This window comes from Oryctolagus cuniculus, chromosome 1 (assembly GCF_964237555.1).
Source record: "Oryctolagus cuniculus chromosome 1, mOryCun1.1, whole genome shotgun sequence".
Classification (NCBI taxonomy): domain Eukaryota; kingdom Metazoa; phylum Chordata; class Mammalia; order Lagomorpha; family Leporidae; genus Oryctolagus; species Oryctolagus cuniculus.
Genome location: NC_091432.1, coordinates 59,540,862 through 59,562,429, shown reverse-complemented (window position 1 = coordinate 59,562,429; position 21,568 = coordinate 59,540,862). Strand labels below are relative to the sequence as shown.

The 21,568-nt window shown below is 39.5% G+C and overlaps 2 protein-coding genes across 2 annotated transcripts; both read left to right on the top strand.

Moving 5' to 3' along the window:
• Window positions 1-6,751: 6,751 nt before the first annotated feature.
• Window positions 6,752-8,571, top strand: OR2D3 (olfactory receptor family 2 subfamily D member 3). The gene is given in 6 exon segments (XM_070060222.1): window positions 6,752-6,807; window positions 7,613-7,668; window positions 7,671-7,712; window positions 7,715-7,785; window positions 7,787-7,889; window positions 7,892-8,571. Coding segments are annotated over 6 exon segments (1,008 nt in total).
• A 9,600-nt stretch (window positions 8,572-18,171) lies between these two features.
• LOC100342423 (olfactory receptor 2D2) lies at window positions 18,172-19,113 on the top strand. Its single transcript, XM_070060209.1, has one exon. It carries the CDS (start codon window positions 18,172-18,174, stop codon window positions 19,111-19,113), a length of 942 nt encoding a protein of 313 aa, XP_069916310.1.
• The last annotated feature ends 2,455 nt before the right edge of the window (window positions 19,114-21,568 follow it).

Sequence of the window (21,568 nt, the reverse complement as noted above, 5' to 3'; positions counted from 1 at the left end):
TGAGTCTTGTGCTGCTTCGTTCCATCTCCTCCATCTGGTGATCCTGTAGGCTTTCAATAATTATTTGGACATGCAGCTAATCCTTTTGCTTCTTCCCTGAAAGGACAGTCACAAAATTACATGAATTCAAATTGAGCCAAAATACCCTGTAGAACTCTGTGTTTCTTAAAGAAATTTACCTATCTTGAAGGAGCTAGGGAACCAAGGAATATCTCAGGATACCACGTCCCATGTCTCAGTGCCTGTGTTTCAGTCCCTGTTTGGCTACCAATTCCACTTATGTGTTAGCTTGCATCCTGGGAAGCAATAAGTTATGATTCAGGTAGATAGGTCTCTGCCACCCACATAGGAAACCTGAATTGAGTTTGAGTAATGGGTTTCATTGCAGGCTTTTGAGGAGTAAACTAAAAGATACTTCTCTCTCCTCCTCTCTCTCCCTCTCTCTCCTTCTCTCTTCCCTCTTCCTTCCCTTCTTCGGTCCCTCCCTCTAAAATAAATAAGTAAATTTAAAATAATTAAATAAGCTTTGGAGATCTAAAAAGACAACAATATATGGGCTTTACTAACACAGAATAAAAAGATAAAATTATCTTTATTCAAACCTGAAAGTTATAAATATAGTGATGTATCTAACAACCACATTCATTACAAAATAATATGAGCCTAAATATTTGGAGGTATCTTCAACAAATGCAATGTAGTATAAAAAATACATTGTATTTCTATTTCTGACAGTCATAAGTACTTCTACTATCAATGTATCCAAATTAGAAGGAACTGTCAAATCTAAGAAGAAAGTAAAAATAAGGAAATGGGATTTCCTGTCCAAATTGAAGAACACTCTGAATCCCAGATTAAGAACTGTTGGGCTACAGAAATTCCTAGGAGTGCTTTTAAAAGGGGGATAAAACACACCATCTAATCTAACCTAAATCCTGTGGCCTCAAGGTCAGGATGGGTCTTTGAGTCAAAGTGATGACAGCTTTCAACTCTTAATTGATATCAGCACTAATGTTGAATGTGGCAGTGGGAAGAAAGTCCCACTGCACTTCTAGTTAATTGTTTGGTACCTTTACCTTTTTAGCATTGCTACTTGTTCACTTTTTAGGTAGATACTCTTAAAAAATAAATAAATAAATAAATAAATAAATAAATAAATAAATAAAAGCTTGTTCCAACTATGTATCCCCTACATGACAAAAGTCAAATTTATAACTTTTCTACCCTTATCTGTTTCTGGTTACATGTGGGCTCCCTCTTCATTCTTCAGTTCTTGGGTTTTCTCCTTTCCCCAATCCCTCCTCCAACACATACAGACATGGATATACACAAATGCACATACTCACACATACCTAGTCTTAGATACACAAGTGCAGTACATCACACACTTACCTCTATTATAGGTCTTAACAAATTGTATTGTAATGATTTGTATATCTCTGTTACTATAAGATATTCTAGAGCAGAAGCTGCATTTGAATCATTTCTATTTACACCAAATAATACCAATCATGGCATATAAATGTCAAACACACATTGCCTGAATTGATTTTACATAAGCCAAAGTAGCTGGAGACAGAAAGATGAATGAGAGTCACAGATGAACATGGCTTGTCATATGGAAGAAGTTCTTGCTGACCCTTGGTTACAGCATTAAAAGATAAGCCCCACTAATCTCTCTGATTTGTCATTAAAATATTATTCTTCCATGCAAATGTGGAGGGTGAAATCTTCCCAGGTGACTGTGAATATGACCTCAGGGTCAAGAATCTTCTCAAAGAAAATCATGTTTTACTGTCAGCTTTTATGTCACTTTTTTAAACTTTTTCTCTGGATTTAAGATAAACTTGAGAGTTCATTGCTCTAAAAATAAAATAGGTCACTGGGTATGGAACAAGATGACAGGTACCAGAAACATACATTGTCTAATCGAATGTGTATTTTAGAAGAGTAGATGGAATAAACCCATAGGGAACTGAGAGAAAAATATTAGATTTCTGTACTGATTCCAAAAAGCCTTCATGCTTAAAATGAATTATTCCGTATCCTCCACACCCCCTTTCTGTCTTCTAAACCCAGCCCAACACAGGCATAACAATCCCCAACCAAAGGGCCAATACTGACTCCATGGAACTTCTGCCTGTGTCTCTGTAAGGGAAGAACCGGGGTTCTTCCTCTTTGAAGGTAACTTCTCGTTGTAATCATGGTTTGACAAGGTAGATCCACTGTGTGTAAGACTTTGACAGTATCAGTTGCAAAAGATTTAACCCTAAGAACCAGCTATTTAAACAAAACAGTTTAATTTTAAAGAATAAATCTATGAAAATACTCAAACTAGCTTACTCTCATTCTATTCCCAGTCATCCCCTTCTTTGTTTAATTTGTGACTTTTCTTCCCCTCTCCCTAATAATCTTACTAATATTTTCTCATCTGATGAAGAGAAAAGATCAAATTGGCATGTCAAGACCAATAAAGACACTGAATTGTTCTTAACCTAGGTTAAGAGAAATATCTCTGCATTGTGCTCACATATGATTGACATTATGTCCATATGCTACCTCCTTCCACTGCTGCAGTTACGTCCACTTGAAATCACACTAGGCAGTAAATTTTGAGTTCTATATGCTTCAATTAGGAATATGTAAACAATATTTTAATATCAAGTAAGTCTTTCACAAATATTGTTTTAGTCATAGCTTAGTTTCACATAATACAAATGTGTAATTTGCCTAATCCTCTATTGTTTGTTTAAATTGTTTCTATTATTTCATTATGTAGTGTGATGAAATACTTGCTCATTAATTTTTTTTGCAATTTAGAATATTCTTTTAGAAGGGACTCTAAGTGAATTTCAAAATCAGAATAACTGGTATGGGACTATTGTGTTGTAATAGGCCTTGCAGACTCAGGAACCCCTACCACTCTAGTCTTGGTCTAGAAAAGAATGAAAATAATGCATAATTTTTAATTAATTGTGCTAATGCTAACTAAATGATCCTGAAGCTCAGAGCTCTCCTCAGTTTGGGTTAAGCACTTAAACTGGCCTAAATTTTTCAAGAAATTCAAGTATCTTTACATCTAAAATCCTCACTCTATCATCGTATTACTTTGTAGCTGACAACATGATATGGAAGAACAAAGAGATGACACTGAGATCTTGTACAAAAATGAGAGAATAAAGCAAGGAAGGTGCTTAAAAGGAACCTTATTCTGCTTGTCTGTCCAGTCCCACCAAGAAAGGAAATAAAAATAGGCATGATATTTTAAAGCACAGTGACCCTACCCATTAATAAAAATGGACCAATTAACATCCTTGAAGGTTGTAAGTAAGTATTATACTCCTTGTAGGGAAAAAAACAATAGCAAATTTATGTCTGCTCTATACTGTTGAGAACTGGGTCACAGCATATGTCTACTTAAGTCTTTTAGTAAATTCAGCAAAATTATTTTCCAGAAAGATTGTACTATTTTTCCTACCAACTTGCATTTGCAAATGTGTCTTGTTCTTTGCATTCTCATTGTATAGCTAATGTGTTCTGAAATATTGTGTAATTTTTGGAAAGTAATATAACTTCTCTATGTCTAAGTTTCTCCATTTGCAAGACAACAATAATAATATCTGTATCATAATGTTATTAGGAGGTTGTAATCATATAAAACCTTTAAAATAATGTCTGTTATGTACTAAATGCTCAAGTTCTAGTTTTATTTTTATTACAATTTTTCTTGTTAAAGTCTTAGCTGTTAATCTAGGTGAAAAATGTATATCTCAATGTGGTAATTGTAATTGCAGAGTTATAATAACATTGAATAGTTTTCTTGTACTTAGTAGTAATCTATGTTACTTCTCTATAAATATTCTGTTTGTGTCCTTGACCCATTATTTCTTGAAGCTAATTTTCATAGTGTATTATACAGATTCTTAGTGTAACAAAACTATTTAACTATTGTCTGGCATCACCCCCAGATATTTTTCCCATTTCATGGTTATCTTCTAATATTGCTCATGATATTATCTCACAGAAGTCTTTGAGTATATGCAATAACTGAGTATATGTTATTCATTGTAGTTTCTTAAAAGGCTTTTAAAGTCTATTCCTATCAAAATATCACAATAATTTAACTTATTTTCTTCCATTATTTTATTTTAATATTTTTTAAAGTTTTTATTTCAAGACACATGAACTTTACATATCTGAGTATCATGTGATGTTTTGATTCATGTATGCATTGTGTAATGTCCAGAGTAAATACATCTCTATCCTCAAGCATTTAACATTTCTTTATAGTAGAAACATTAAAAATCCAATCTTTCAGTTTGTATTTTGTAAAATAGAGAAGTATACAGTAAACTAAAATTATCCATAGTTATTCTACTCTGCAGTAGAGACTCAAAATGTCTTACTCATATCTAAATATGATTTATTACCCAGTAATCATATTTTTCATCCTCCTTCCTCCCTCCTGAATTTCTGGAAACCACCATGATACTTTTACCTTCTATGAGATCTCCCTTTCTTTGAGACTTCACATAAAAGTAAAATCTTGTGACACTTGTCTTTCTGTGCTTAGTTTATTGCACTTAACATAATTACCTCCAGTTTCACCTGTGTTGTCACAAAGGACAAGATTTCATCCTTTTGTGGCTGAGTGCTATTCCACAGTTTCTATGTACCACATCTTCTTTATCCATTCATAAGTGGATTGTCAATTAGGTTATTTATTTGACTACTGTGAGTGGTGCTGCAATAAATTTAAGAGTGCAGTAAATATAAGATGTCTTTGTGAGATACTGATTTCATTTACTTTGGCTATATAACCGGTAGTAGAATAAGTGGGTCATAGATGGTGGTTCTATTTTTAATTTTTTAAATAATTCCATGCTATTTTCCACAATAATGGTACTAATTTACATTCCGACCAACAGTGTGCAAGGGTTCCCTTTTCACCACATCCTCATTAACATTTGTTATCTTTTGTTGTTGTGATAATAACCAATCTAATTGGAGTGAGGTAATATTTCATTGACTTTTTATTTGCATTTCCTTAATGATTAATGATATTGAGCATTTTTCCATGTACTTGTCAGCCAGTTGTATCCTTCACTTTGAGAAATGTCTGTATATATCTATCTAATTTACATTTTTTAACTGAAGTATTGGTATTGAGTTGAGTTCCTTAGAGATTTGGGTTATTAACTCCTTGTCAGATACAAAACTTGCAGATATTTTATTTAGACTATCTCTTCAATGTTTTATTGTTTCCTTTACTGTGCCAGAAGCTCTTTATTTGGTGAAATTGTGTATATGTGTATATTTTTGCTCTTATTTCCTCTGTTTCGGGATTTTTGATCCAAAAAAATCCTTGCCCATCTCAGTGTACTAAAGTATTTCCCTATGTTTTCTTCTAGTAATTTTGAAGTTTAAAGTCTCACATTTATACCTCTAATCCATTTTAAGTTGATTTCCACACGTGGTTGAAGATAAAGGTCTAGTTTCCTTCTTCTGCATGTGGATATCCAATTTTACCAGCACCACATTTATTGAAAACAGTTCTTTTCCCGATGCATATTCTTAGCACCTTTGTCAAAGATCAGTCAGCTTCTTGGGTTTCTATTCTGCTCCGTTGGTCCACGTGTCTGTGTTTACGCCAACACAACACTGTTTTAATTATGTAGCTTAGCAATACATTTTGAAGTCCAGCGATGTGATGCGTTCTGCTTTGTGCTTTTTTGCTCAAAATTGCTTTGGCTATTCATGTTCTTTTGTGTTCACATATACATATTGCTAGTGTCTTCTATATATGTGAAAAATACCTTTGGTATCTTGATAGGGGATCGCATTGAATCTGTATATGACTTTAGCTAGTTTGAAAATTTTAAGTATATTGATTCTTCCAATACTTAAACATGGTAGATCTTTGACTTCTTTGTATCCTCTTCAATTTCTTTTTCTTCAATGATTTACAGCCTTCATTGTAGAGAACTTTCATCTCTTTGGTCAAACTTTGGAAAGTTTCCTTTTATTGTCTCTTTGAATATGCTTTTAACCCCTTTGTCATTCTTGAGTTCCTCCTGACCCCTAATAATTTGAATGTTTGCTCTTTTCCCTCCATCTCAAATTACCTGTAAACTCTCACCATTCCTTGACTGGGTATTTTCAAAAAGCTTGAACTGATTCCTTCTTCCAATTCATCTATTCTACTATTGATGCCTTCTATTGCATCTTTAATTTTGCTAAGTGTCATTTTCAGTTGAAGGTTTCCTGTTTGATTTTCTTTAATAGTTTCCATTTCTCTATCAAGACTCTATGTTAGAGCATTAAATCATTTCTCTGTGTACTTTAGAAGTTTCTTGAGTTTCCTTAAAAAATGTTATTTTGATGTCTTCATCCAAGCATTGAAATACATAAAACTAGAGATGAAAAGGGAAACATTAAGATTCATACCATAGAGATGCAAAGTACTGTTAGTGATTACTACGAACAATTATGTGGCAAAAAAATTGGTAACTTAGAAGAAATGGACAAATTCTTGGATGCACTTTACTAAGATTGAATCATGAAGCAATAGAATAAAGAGATCAGTAGTAGTTAGCAAGATTGATGACATTTGACCTTTCTGGTCTTGATAGTTGTACTCTAATATGGGATGTGAACATACCAAGTGGCATCTTAACCCCTATGCCAAACACTTGAGCTTCCTGGAAGTTCCTGATGTTTGTTGATGTTGACATCATGTGTGCATTGAAAGATGGGTTATGATACTCTGGCTTTGTTTGTGGCTGTCTTTCCAGAAATTCTAAGCAGGTGATCTCTGAGCCTATGGACACTTCTGCTATTTCACCACTAGATGGTGGCCTAAATCAATGTTTGCATCAGGTCTGCTCAGTGTGTTTTCACCAGTTGTGTTCCACAAGCACTTATTTGTCACAAAATTAATGAGTGTTTCAGAATGAACTATGGAAGTATCTAAAAATTATCTAAAATACTCATCCCTAAAACCTCTTCCAGGGGCTTGGATAAGCCTAAGTGTTTAGTCCTATGACACAATAATACATAATACATAAAATACATAGTACATAAAACTCATAGCCCTCCAAGACCTGTGTAACCTGCGGGGTAGGAACAAAGCCAGCCCTGCTAAGGCCTGTCTGCTCCTGAGCTGGACTTACCACCTGATGCCACTCTTACCAGCCATTGGTGATTCTAGCTAGGATATAGAGCTGCTCAAATGGGGCCTCAGAATTCCATTTGGCACACAGATCCAATGCCTCTGTCTGCATCACTGACTTGGGCACAAGCATCTGTTAGGATCTTCTCAGTGTTGGTTTTTCCTGAACGACATTGAATCCCAAAACATTCTTCTGGTTCTTTGCTGTCTTCCAAGGTTGAAGGAAGGATGACAGAGATCCTCAGTCTCCCAGACTGGCACTAGGTGGGTCATATCTGGGTCTCAAGTCATCACCCTGTGCAACCTTGCAGTGTGTGTCAGGCCAGTGTGCGGCTGGCAGTGATACAAGCTGAAACAAGCCAATCCCACCAGGGTACAAGTCTCCATCCAATACTGGGGAAACTCTCTATGCCAAACAGATAAATGGGCATACATCTCTAGGGGAGAAAGAAACCAAACCTGTGTACAAGAGTTTATCTTCCTGGGCCTCTCATCAGATTGCAGACCCAGATTCTACTATTTATTCTCTTCCTCATCATTTATTGTTGACTCCGCTTGGAAACCTATTCATCATTGTTCTCACCTCCATGGATTCTCAACTCTTTTTTCTAAGAAACCTTTTTTCTAAGAAACCTCTCTTACACAGATATCTGTATTTCTACCAGCAATGTCCCTCAAGTGTTTGTTCACCTCCTGGTAAAAGTGAAAACAGTCTCCATTTTGTCTTCCTTCTACTTGGGAGTACAGAGTGTGCACTGCTGGCAGTGATGTCCTATGACTGGTATGTGGCTGTCTGCAAGCCCCTGCACTACTCCACCATCATGACACATTGGGTGTGTGCCCAGCTGGCTGTTGGGTCCTGCACTATTAGGGCACTAGTGTCTCTGGTAGATACCACCTTTACTTTCTGTCTTCCCTATCAGGATCAGAACATAGTTAATCACTACTTCTGTGAGCCTTCTGCTCCTCGGAAGCTGGCTTCCGCAGTTACCTATGGCACGGAAATGGCCATCTTTACAATGGGCGTGGTAATCCTCCTAGCTCCTGTCTTTCTCATCCTAATCTCCTCCTGGAATATCATCTCCACTGTGCCCCAGATGCAGTCTGGGCATCACACACAGATGCAGAGGCTCAAGGCTTGTTCCACCTATACCTCTCATCTCATTATTGATCTCTTCTATGGATCTGCAATATTGACCTACATGCAGCCAAACTCCAAGACCACAAAGGAGCATGATAAGATGATATCTGTGTTCTGCACAGTGGTGACTCCAGTGTTGAACCCCATAATTTATAGCCTAAGGAACAAGGATGTGGAGAGGGCTCTCAGGAAACTATTGGAAGAAAGCTTCACACCCAGAGGCGGTGTGCTAGGGGTCTCACTTTTAGAACTGCGGTAACATCCTTTAAGGAGGAGCAGACGTTTGGCAGTTATGAACTAGGTAACTTCAGGAAGAGACATGTGAGTGAAGGCCATGTACAAAAGACAATATTACACTTTCTTTTTTTTTTTTTTTTTTTTTTTTGACAGGCAGAGGGGACAGTGAGAGAGAGAGAGAGAGAGAGAGAGAGAAAGGTCTTCCTTTACCGTTGTTTACCGTTGGTTCACCAATGGCCGCCATGGCCAGCACGCTGCAGCCAGCGCATCCCACTGATCTGAAGCCAGCAGCCAGGTGCTTCTCCTGGTCTCCCATGCGGGTGCAGGGCCCAAGTACTCGGGCCATCCTCCACTGCACTCCCGGGCCACAGCAGAGAGCTGGCCTGGAACAGGGGCAACTGGGACAGAATCTGGAACCCCGACAGGGACTAGAACCCGGTGTGCTGGCGCCGCAGGTGGAGGATTAGCCTATTGAGCCGCAGCGCCGGCCAACAATATTACACTTTCAACTAGAACATAGGAAAGAAATAAAAACATGAGACGTTCAGTAATGTCCTGGTTATGAAAGCTGTCAGATGCTGTTTTGAGGAACATACAGTGAATTCAGCTGCCATAAATATGGCTTCAGCATGATCAGATTGAAAACTAGGACATACAGACTATATTATCCTGAAATGTCGTCTAAAATGCATTGCATGCATGATTCAAACATCAAGGATAGTTTTAGTGTGTACGTACAGGTCATACAAAATGTGGAAAGACTCCAATTAAAACAATCAAAATGTCTGGAAGAGCCTTTACTATGGAATCATTTAGGCCTAGGAGATTTCTATTTGTGAAAGATAACAGAGGATGGGGCCAGCGCTGTGGCACAGTAGGTTAATCCTCTGCCTGCAGTGCCATCATCCCATATGGGCACCAGTTCAAGACTCAGCTGCTCCTCTTCTGATCCAACAAAGCAGTAGAAGATGGCCCAAGTCCTTGGGCCCCTGCACCTTTGTGGGAGACCTGAAGGAAGCTCCTGGCTCCTGGCTTTGTATCAGCCCTGCTCCAGCTGTTGTGGCCATTTTGGGACTGAACCAGTGGATGGAAGACCTTTCTCTCTGGCTTTCCTTCTCACTGTCTGTAACTCTACATCTCATGTAAATAGATGATATTTAAAAAAAGAAAGAAAAGAAAAAAAGACAACAGGAGAAATAATACTTTCCAGTTCATTTTTTCCTCTTGAAAACACCAGAAAACACATTTGCTATGATTTGTGGTAGGTAATATGCAGAGTACAAAAATAAGTATATGAATGAAATGGACATCTTGGAATTTCATTATTACTTTCAGGCCTGTCTCTATTCCTGTGAAATAGTTGTTTTTATACTTACTTACTTCTTCTTTTTTTTTTTTTTTTTTTTGACAGGCAGAGTGGACAGTGAGAGAGAGAGACAGAGAGAAAGGTCTTCCTTTTACCGTTGGTTCACCCTCCAATGGCCGCTGTGGCCAGCGCGCTGCGGCTGGCGCACCACGCTGATCCGAAGCCAGGAGCCAGGTGCTTCTCCTGGTCTCCCATGGGGTGCAGGGCCCAAGCACTTGGGCCATCCTCCACTGCCTTCCCAGGCCACAGCAGAGAGCTGGACTGGAAGAGGAGCAACCGGTACAGGATCGACGCCCCGACCAGGACTTGAACCTGGTGTGCCAGCGCCGCAGGCAGAGGATTAGCCTATTGAGCCATGGCGCTGGCCAAAAATATAATTATATTTACCCAAATTGGACCTTACACATTAAAAGATGTACCAAACCATCACATAGTAGCCCGCAAATATGTACAAATTTTATGTCTTAGCTTTTTTAATTTTAAAGAAGATTTAAAATGTATTGTTTTCATCTGTACAATAGAAAATGATTGAGGCTGGGGCTGGCACTGTGGTGTAGTGGGTAAAGCTGCCGCCTGCAGTGCCGGCATCCCATATGGGTGCCAGTTTGAGTCCTGGCTAATCTACTTCCCATCCAGCTCTCTGCTATGGCCTGGGACAGCAGTGGAAGATGGCCCAAGTCCTTGGGCTCCCGCACCCGCGTGGGAGACCTGAAGGAAGCTCCTAGCTCCTGGCTTCAGATTGGCACAACTCCGACAGTTGCGGCCAATTGGGGAGTGAACCAGCGGATGGAAGACCTCTCTCTGTCTCTCTCTCTCTCTCCCTCTCTCTCTCTCTCTCTCCCCCCCCTCTGTCTCTCTCTCTCTGCCTCTCCTTCTCTCTGTGTGTAACTCTGATTTTCAAATAAATAAATAAATCTTTAAAGAAAAATGATCAGGACCAGCATGGTATCACTGCAGGTTAAGCCACCACTTGTGATACTGGCATCCTATAAGAAAGTGCTGGTTCAAGTCTGCTCCACTACTGACCCAGCTTCCTGATAATGCACCTGGGAAAGCAGCCAATGATGGCCCAAGTGCTTGGGTCCCTTCCATCTGTGTAGAAGACTCTGATGGAATTCCTGGATTCTGGCTTCAGCTTTGCTCAGCACTGGCATTTGGGGAGTGAACCAGTGGACAGAGTCTCTCTCTCTCTCTCTCTCTTTCTCTCTCTCTCTTTCCCTTCTTCCTGATTGTTATTAACTAATATTTTTTAAAGATTTATTTTATTTATTTGGAAGAGTTACAGAGAGAGGTAGAGACAAGAGAGGTCTTCCATCCGCTGGTTCACTCCCCAGTTGGCTGCAAATGCCAGATATGCACCAATCCGAAGCCAGGGGCCAGGAGCTTCTTCCGGGTCTCTCATGCAGGTGCAGGGGCCCAAGGACTTGGGCCATCTTCTACTGCTTTCCCAGGCCATAGCAGAGAACTGGATCAAAAGAGGAGCAGCCAGGACTAGAATTGATGCCCATGTAGGATGCCGGCACTTCAGTCCAGGGCTTTAACCTGCTGTGCCACAGCGTAGGCCGCAATCTTTTTTTCTTTCTTTCTTTCTTTCTTTCTTTCTTTCTTTCTTTCTTTCTTTCTTTCTTTCTTTCTTTCTTTCTTTCTTTCTTTCTTTCTTTTTGACTGGCAGAGTGGACAGTGAGAGAGGGAGAGAGACAGAGAGAAAGGTCTTCCTTTTGCCGTTGGTTCACCCTCCAATGGCCATTGCGGCCGGTGCACCGTGCTGATCCGAAGCCAGGAGCCAGGTGCTTCTCCTGGTCTCCCATGCGGGTGCAGGGCCCAAGCACTTGGGCCATCCTCCACTGCACTCCCAGGCCACAGCAGAGAGCTGGCCTGGAACAGGGGCAACTGGGACAGAATCTGGCACCCCGACAGGGACTAGAACCCGGAGTACCTGCGCCGCAGGCGGAGGATTAGCCTATTGAGCCATGGTGCCAGCCTTTCTCTTTTTTTAAGATTTATTTATTTGCTGGAAAGACAGAGTTACAGACAAGCAGAGGCAGAGAGTAGAGAAAGAGACAGGTCTTCCATCCACTGGTTCATTCCCCCAATTGGCCACAACAGCCAGAGCTGTGCCAATCCCAAGCCAGGAGCCAGGAGCTTCCTCCAGGTCTCCCATACTGGTGCAGGGGCCCAAGGACTTGGGCCACCTTCTACTGTTTTCCCAGGCCATAGCAGAGAGCTAGATTGGAAGTGGAGCAGCTGGGATTCTAACCGGCACCCATATGGGATGCTGATACTGCAGGCAGTGGTTTTACCAGCTATACCACAGCGCCAGCCCCATAACTCATCTTTTAAAAAAGATAACTTGCTTATGATGCAAAATAAGAAAAATAAAATATTTGCTATAACTATCACAATAGGCAAATTCTAATCTTGGTATGTTCACCAAAAAAAACCTTCATTTAGTCTGCTAAATGAAGTAATGTAAATAAAAGCAGAATATTCAGGGCTGGCTTTGTGGCATAGTGAGTTAAGCCACCACTTGCAGCACCAGCATCCCAAATGGGTTCAGGTTGAGTCCAGGCTGCTCCACTTCTGATCCAGCTACCTTCCAATATGCCTGGGAACGCAGCAGAGGACAGCTCAAGTGCTTGGGCCCCTGAACCTACATGGGATACTCAGAGGACGCTCCTGACTCCTGGCTTCAGTCTGGCCCAGCTCTGGCCATTGTGGCCATTTGAGGAGTGAACCAGCAGATGGAAGACCTCTCTCTCTCTCTCTCTCTCTCTCTCTCAAAAATTATAATAAATATTTAACAAAGCACAGAAAATTCATTAAATTTGGTGAGTTTGGCTGCTAGTTATGACATAGATGAGATTTATTGTAGTGAAGGGAGGGTGCTAAGGCTTCACATGTTGAAATTTAATACCCATTGTGAGATACTAAGTGGGTAGTATCAGAGGGGTGGCCTTGGGGAAGTTGATTATTTTAGATAAGTCATCATGTAGCCCCATAATTTAATCCTGGTGTGATCATGAAGAGAGACCAGACAGTCATAGACACATAAACACACGCCTGCCTGGACTGCCATGATGTGATGCAGCCAAGAGGGTCCTCACAAGAGCCTGCTCCATGATGTTTGAACTTCCTGACCCTCAAAGTACAAACTAAACAAGCCTCTTCAGAAAGCTAGGCTGCTTGGGGTATTCTGTTGTAGTAAAGAAAAATGGATAAATGCAATGGAAAGGTAAGAAAATGGAAGCAAAGGGTAGACTCTACAATGGAGAAGTTTCACAGTGAGGTAAAAGAAATAAATACAGTACGGTCAGGAAAGTTAGATTATGGGTTTTTTTTTTAATTATTTTAGATTCCCGGGTCATTCTTCCCTTTTCTTTGAGGACTTAGCTATTGGTTCACTGCCAATGTCTCCAACAACTCTTCCTGTAGAGTTCTGTTATTTGAGCTGCAACACTCAAATATTCTCTGTTCTCTGATTCTCTTGCTGCTCATTTCTCCAATGATCTGAGTCATTCACCCCCATGGTCATGTCTTAAATAAGTCACTGCTGAGAACTACCATCTGTCTGTTTCAGATTTCAGACCCACAGAATCCTGACCAAAATAAAATGGTTTTTGTTATCAGGTACTAAGTTTTGAAATGACTTGTCATGCAGCAACAAATACTGATAATAGTAATGCCATTATTAATAATGGTATTAATGAATAATAATACCATTAATGCCACCAAAACAGGTACAAACAGAACTTCCTCATATTACCAATGAAAAGCTGCCTGCTTGTAAACACTATGTTTGTGCTATGGAGGGAGAAGGAGAATGAAGGTTCAAAAAACTTATAATGCAAAATGCTTAGTACACCCATGCAGAAATCATGACATACCGTAGATGACATATCAATCAGGATATTTAGTTGTATATAACAGAAACTGACAGTATATGACTGAAGCTAAAAGTAAAAAATGTTGAAACAATAGTAATTCAAGCCCTGTAGCCAGAAATATAGATCAAAATCCTATCATAGAACTGGCCCAAATAGGACATGACTGACATTTGACACTAGATGGTACAATTTACACTGATAATACCATCAACACAGGACAAACGTACTGGAACTGCTGATGGCTGAGCCTGAAAACTGGATATGGTAGCATCCACTGCCACTGAAAGAAAGGAAGGAAGGAAGGAAGGAAGGAAGGAAGGAAGGAAGGAAGGAAGGAAGAGAAATTGTTTGCTGACAAACATACAATTAATGAATTGACCTAACAGAATATTCTACTCAATCAGGTCTTGTGACAGCTGGTCCAAATTTATGTGGCTCTTTCTCTGGAGATCATTCAGGGGCTGCAACTGAGAGTTGGGTGTTTCCCAGAGGGCTCTCTACAGATCCTGATCTCAACTCCCCTCATCCACACCCAACCCAGATTCAAGGATTCTGCTTAGTTTTCTTTGCCTCTTCACAGCTAATTTTTGTTTGGTCTTTCAGCTTCTTGCACTGGCCATTTAGGATTCTGCAAATGTATAATAAATTTCCAGAACCACGTCAGACATGTGATACCTGCCAAAACTCAGATATGAATGCATATTGCAATCCATTAGCCTTGACCTTAATAATCAGAAGTGTTATTAATTGAGCTCTGACCAGCACAGACATTATTCACACCATTGAATTATTATTATCTGAGGTATATCATAGTCACATTCCATAAATGATGAACCTTCTTGAAAACATACAGAGCGCATGTACCAGATCTGAATGGTACCTCCAGAAATCAAATACACTACTTAACTGCAACAATACAACATTTCCCCAAAGAGAAGACACAGAAACAACACGTGATGGGGCCTATACGTGGAGGTATCAGTGCTAACTACCTGCTGTTTTCTCTCCTCCTTATAACCATTTGGGATCCTTCTGTGAGAAAACACAACATAGGACCCACACTAATGATCTGGAATTCTCCTGAGCACTTCAGCCACTCCAGACTTCAGCCACTCCCTGTAACCCTCCCCTACTTTATACCTCATTTAAATGGAATATTACTGCACAACATGCCCTGAAGTCAATAATAAAACCTTTTGGATGGAGCACAGGGACATAGGAGATGTGGAGAGTCCCCTTCCTGCCTTGTCCTTGGTCTTGACTGAAGACGTATTTCAAAGTTCTTTGCCTTTATGACAAATGCTGCTATCTCCACTCCCATGCTGTAAGCAATCCAACTGTAGCGCTTTCTCCCTCAGGAGTGCAGTATCTTTACTACTGATGATATGCTAGTCTGATTATTTTTCTTCATCAGATGAGAAAAGGGTAAGATTATTATTATTAGATGACGTACAAGTTAAACAAAGTAGGGGTGGGGAGAACCTGGTCTATTTTGGGAATGAATTGGTTTCAGTACTTTTATAGGTCTGATTTTTAAAATTCAACTAATTTTGTCCAATTAATCTGATTCTTAGGACTAAATCTTCTGTAATAGATCCTGCCAAGGTTTTTCCTACAGTGTATCTACCTTGTGAAACCACAACCATAATGTGAAATTATATGTGGAAAAACAAAATAAACAACCAAAAACAACCCTGGTCCTCCCCTTACGGAGACACAGGCAGAAATTCCATGGAGCCAGTATGGGTCCTTTGGTTGGGGATTGTTGTGCCTCTGTTAAGCTGGGTCTGGAAAATGGGAAGTGGGTGTGTAGGATACAAAATACTTCAATTTAAGCATGGAGTATCATGGAATCAGAGGAGAAATTTAGTATTTTTCTCTGAGTTTAGTGTTTTTCCCTCTGGGTTTTCTGTCTCCTCTCCCTAAAATACCTGTCAGTTTAGACAATGTTTCTGCGACCCTGTCATCCTGTCCCACATCCAGTGACATATTTTATTTTTTACATAAGCAAACTCAAAAGTCCCTGTTAAATCTGGAGAAAAGCTTGAATAAAATGGCAGAAAGGGTGACAGGAAGCATGATTTTCTTAGTGAAGCTGCTTGACCCTGGGGGCAGATTCACAGTCGCCTGGGAGAACATTTTCTCCTCCACATTTTCAAGGGTGAATCACATTTTTAAGACAACCTGGAAGAGGTGAAGAGTGTTGTCTTCTGACCCTGAAATCCCAGGGTGGGTGAGAGCCCTGCATCTGACAAATCACAAGTCAGTTTCAAATGTGACTCACTTCACCACCCTATCTCCTGCTACTTTGTCTCAAATAAATCACTTGAAGAACTTGTTTCAGACACTTATTATGTGTCATGATTTGTAATAAAGATGATTCAGATGTGGCTTCTGCCCTTGAATATCTTACAGTCCCAGAGATAGACCAGTCATTTCAATGTGATTTGCTACACACTAGGAGGGAGGTAAGTACCTGATGCTGCAGCACACTTGTATACTTGTTCTATAAGACAGACTAAGTGTTTGTGAGTATGCGCACTTGTGTGTGCTAGTGTCTGTGTGTGGGGGATGAGACTAGGAATGGAAAAGGATGTTGTGGAGAAATCCCAGGAATTGAGGGCAGGAAATGGGAATCTATATTTAATCAGCAATAGCTATATTTATATTAATGAATTTATATTAATGATATTTATATACATTAAATATACATCTATACTTAATCAGCTTTTGTTATACAGCTGAAGTATTGTCTGGAGCATACTATTCTCTTAAGCGCTTCCAACTATAAAGTGAACAAGCACTGAAGAGTTAAATAAAAGTACAGTGGGACCTTCTTCTCAATGCCACCTTCCAATTTAGTCCTGAGACCAGATATGAACTGAAATATTTCAGCACTTTGACTCACAAACCCATCCAGATTTTAGACTTCATTAATAGATTGCATGAGATATAATTTTTGCTTTTTTACCCCTTTAGAACACTTCTGGGAATTCTTATAGCCCAACAGTTGTTAACCTAGAATTAATTGTTCTTTAATTTTGATGTGAAATACTTCTTATTTTTTTACTATCCTCTAACTTAAACTTAACATTTCATTCTAATATGAATAGATGTAACCAATCCATACCGGTATTAGAAATATCTATGACTTTGTCAACAACATAAATCAGAAGTACAATTGTATCACACTGTAACAATTGAGGATAACGCCCATAGATTGCTGTCTACATATTTCTTTTCTAAAACTACATCAGTAAATGTATTTTGATATAACTGGTTTCCATGATAATGCTAGATACTATCCAATGTATTTAAGACCTTATTTTGAGAACATTCTCCAGAAAGATAAAGGATTTATAGCCATAACCCTTGCCCAGGACCTTAAACATTACCATTTAAGTAAATTTCTTTTGCTTCTATTTAGATCAGCTCCATAAAATTTTATTATACTCCCAAATTCTTTCAAATCTCTCTAGGCAGGCCTTATAAACATCAAGGCTTAACTCTGAGCAAACTATTTTTTTTTTACTTATCTGTCATTTATAATTTATTTAATGAAGTTCTTTACTAAGTCTTTAGAAAGACACAGAAAGGAAAAAGATGTAGACAATTTTCCAAAGAGTTCTTCATCTTTGGGGGGATAATATAGTGAGAGGCAGTGGACTAGTGGTAGGAGAATACTGCTGTTTGGATGGAATGGGATATTAGGCAAAGTTGTGGTGTGTCTGCTATTTTGGAATCCCCTTCTCAGTTGAAATTAATTACGATACTCCAGTGAAGCTGCAGGTAGAAATGATCCCTTACTTTCCTGGCTCCTTCAACAGACACTTGATGTTAGAAATATGTCAGTTCCACAGGGTACGTTGCCTCTTTTTGAACTCTTATTCCTTTGGGACTGTCCTTTCAAGGAAAAGACAACAGGAACAGTTAAATGTCAAAATCAGCTTTTAAAAATCAACACTATTATGAAATGGGTAAGATGTGACAAAGCAGCCGAAGATACAAGGAATTACATTGATAAGGAACTGAAATTAAATGGCATAACTCTACAGATGAATCCAATCCATATCATTATTGTATTTTCGAAATACAACACTGAGAATAACAAAGATGATTCTTTTGCTCTACTCTATATTTGCCAGATGACACCAATGATTAATGCACAATATGATCACATATATTATCTTAAGATGAAAATATTCCAACTGAAGACACATGTAATGTTCTAAATATTTCAAAGTGGGACTTTGAAACCCGTGGTAGTGAGTGGTGAAACTGCCAACCCTCCAATTCTGAATTACAGAATTCACATGTTGTGCATACCTATGATTAGTAGATAGCGACTTCTTATTGCAAAGGGAGGCAAACTATGAGGCAGACAAATCAGACACAGGTGACAGAATTCCTCCTTCTGGGACTCTCTGAGGATCCACACACACAGCAGCTGCTATTCATCTTGTTCCTGGGAGTCTATCTGGTCACTGTGCTTGGAAATCTGCTTCTCATGTCCCTCGTTCAGGTTGACTCCCGGCTGCACACACCCATGTATTTCTTTCTCTGCAACTTGTCTCTGGCTGACCTCTGTTTCTCCACCAACATAGTTCCTCAGGCCCTGGCTCATCTGCTTTCCAGGAAGAAGGTCATGTCATTCCCACGCTGTGCCGCTCAGCTGCTACTCTTCCTCATTTTTGGGTGTACACAGTGTGCCCTTCTGGCCGTGATGGCTTACGACCGCTATGTGGCAATCTGCAGCCCTTTACATTACCCTAGCATCATGACCTGGAGGGTGTGCGCACAGCTGGCCACGGGATCGTGGAGCAGTGGCATTGTCGTGTCTGTGGTGGACACCACTTTCACACTGACGCTGCCCTACCGAGGCAGCAACACCATCGCACATTTCTTTTGTGAGGCCCCTGCATTGTTGGTCCTGGCATCCACAGACACTCGAACTCCAGAGATGGCCATTTTCCTTATGGGGGTGCTGATTCTCCTCATACCTGTTTCCCTGATTCTGGTGTCCTACAGCCGCATCCTCCTGACTGTGGTTAAGATGAGGTCAGCTGCAGGAAGGCTCAAGGCATTTTCTACCTGTGGTTCCCACCTAGTGGTGGTCATCCTTTTTTATGGATCAGCAATTGTCACCTATATGACACCCAAATCTTCCAAAGATCAAGAAAAGCTGGTTTCTGTGTTCTATGCAATGGTGACTCCCATGCTTAATCCCCTCATCTACAGCCTGAGGAACAAGGATGTGAAGGGAGCTCTGAGGAAAGTAGCCTCAAGAAATTTCTCTTGCAGGTTTGGAATCTGAAAATGAACTCAAAGACCTTCTTGGCTCCCTCTTTATAAGACTCTCTGAGCAATCCTCTTCTTTATGGATCTAAAATATCTTAAGATTCCTATTGTTCGTCCTTATCCATTTACCTACCTTCTTTCCTTTATCCAGCTCTTCCTGTGTGAAAAAGAACAAATATGCATGGGGAAACAGGAAGAAGGATCTGCTTCCCTCTTGTCACCTTGGTTACCTAAGAGCTCGAAAATGCTCTGAGCAACACTAACATTTCATAAACCTTATACAGTCTTTTACTCATGCTATGTATTATCATCTATCTTAATCGTTCTCCAAGTTCTTTTTGTTGATATTTCTGAATATCTTTACATAATCCAAAATAAATATTTCACATTTATTAAAAATAATAAATAAGAACAAAAATGTTTGTGCCTGCTATGTACCTATATGTGTATTTGAGGTGGGTAGTAAGGAGCAAGGGTAAAATGAAGTAGAATATATGAACTCTGATGTTTACATATGCTTTTTAGAAATATGTGGGCTGTGTCTATCATGATACACTTTCATAAAAGTAAATACAGTTTCAGGAAAAAGACAATAAATATTTGTTTATCCTAGAGCAAATAAGAGTAAGAGTCTCTAATCCATCCAGGACTAAAATACCAATAGCATGAAACCAGAAACTGGAGAATATATCTATATTCAAAGGACTCAGAGTGCAGCATTGGTCTTAATTTATATAGAGGAACTTAATTTATATGGAGGAAGTCATGAAAAGAAATATTTTAAGCTCTTTCTCCACCCACCATCTGATCCCCTGCTATTATATTTCAATTAAAAGTTGAGAATAAGGGAGTCTATTTGTACGACAATAAAGGATGAAAACATTATGAAGCATATAGCAAGATCAGAAAGGATCCTGATAAAGACCTTAAACAAATTGGGTATAGAAGTAACATGCATCAACGCAATCAAGGTAACATATGACAAACCCACAGCTAGCATCATATTGAATATGGAAAAGCTAGAAGCATTTCCACTAAGATCTTGAAGCAGACAGGGATGTGCACTCTAACGCTTCCTATTCAATATACTTCTGGAAGTTTTAGCCAGAGCCATTAGGCAAGAAAAAGACATCAAAGTGATAAAAATTGGAAAGGAGGAAGTCAAATTATCCCTGTTTGCAGATGATATGATCCTATACATAGGGAAATCAAAAGAATCCACTAGGCCGGTGCCGTGGCTCAATAGGCTAATCCTCCACCTGCAGTGCCAGCACACCGGGTTCTAGTCCTGGTCAGGGCGCCGAATTCTGTCCCGGTTGACCCTCTTCCAGGCCAGCTCTCTACTATGGCCCGGGAGTGCAGTGGAGGATGGCCCAAGCGCTTGGGCCCTGCACCCCATGGGAGACCAGGAGAAGCACCTGGCTCCTGCCTTTGGATCAGCGCGATGAGCTGGCCGCAGCGTGCTGGCCGCGGCGGCCATTGGAGGGTAAACCAACGGCAAAAGGAAGACCTTTCTCTCTGTCTCTCTCTCTCATTGTCCCCTCTGCCTGTCAAAAAAAAAAAAAAGACTCCTAGCAGACTACTGGGACTCATGAGAGAGTTTGGAAAAGTTGCAGGATACACAATTAACACACGAAACTCAATAGCATTCATACACACAAATAATACCTTGGACAAGAAAGAATTTTATGATCAATCTCACTTAAAATAGTTACAAAAAACTTAAATACCTGGGAATAAATTTAACCAAGAATGTGAAAACTCTCTACAATATAAACTGCATAAATTGAGGAAAGAAATAGAAAAGACACAAAAAATGGATGAATATTCCATGTCTGTGAATTGGAAGAATTAATATTATGAAAATGTACCTACTACAAAAAGCAATTTACAGATTCAATGTGATACCAATCTAAACACCAAGGACATTCTTCTCAGATCTAGAAAACATGAAGCTAAAATTCATGTGGAAACACAAGAGACCCCAAATAGCTAAAATAATATTAAACAATAAAAATAAAGGCAGAGACATCATAATACCAGATTTCAAGACAAACTACAGGTCAGTTATAATCAAAAAAACCTGATACTGGCACAAAATAGACATGTAGACCACTGGAACAGAAACCCCAGAAACTAACCCACACATCTACAACCAACTAATCTTTGACAAACAAGCTAAAATCACTACCTGGAGAAAGGACAATCTCTTCAACAAACGGTGTTCAGAAAATGGGATACAAGATTCCTACTTTATATCCTATAGAAAAATCAACTCACAGTGGATCAAGGAACTAAATCTACAACCTGATACCATCAAATTACTAGAAGAAGATATAGGGGAAACTCTGCATGACATTTGCATATGCAACGGCCTCTTGGATAAGACCCCAGATGTACAGGCCATAAAAGCAAAAAATAGACAAATGGGATTGGGACAAGCTAAGAAGCTTCTGCTCAGCAAAGGGAAC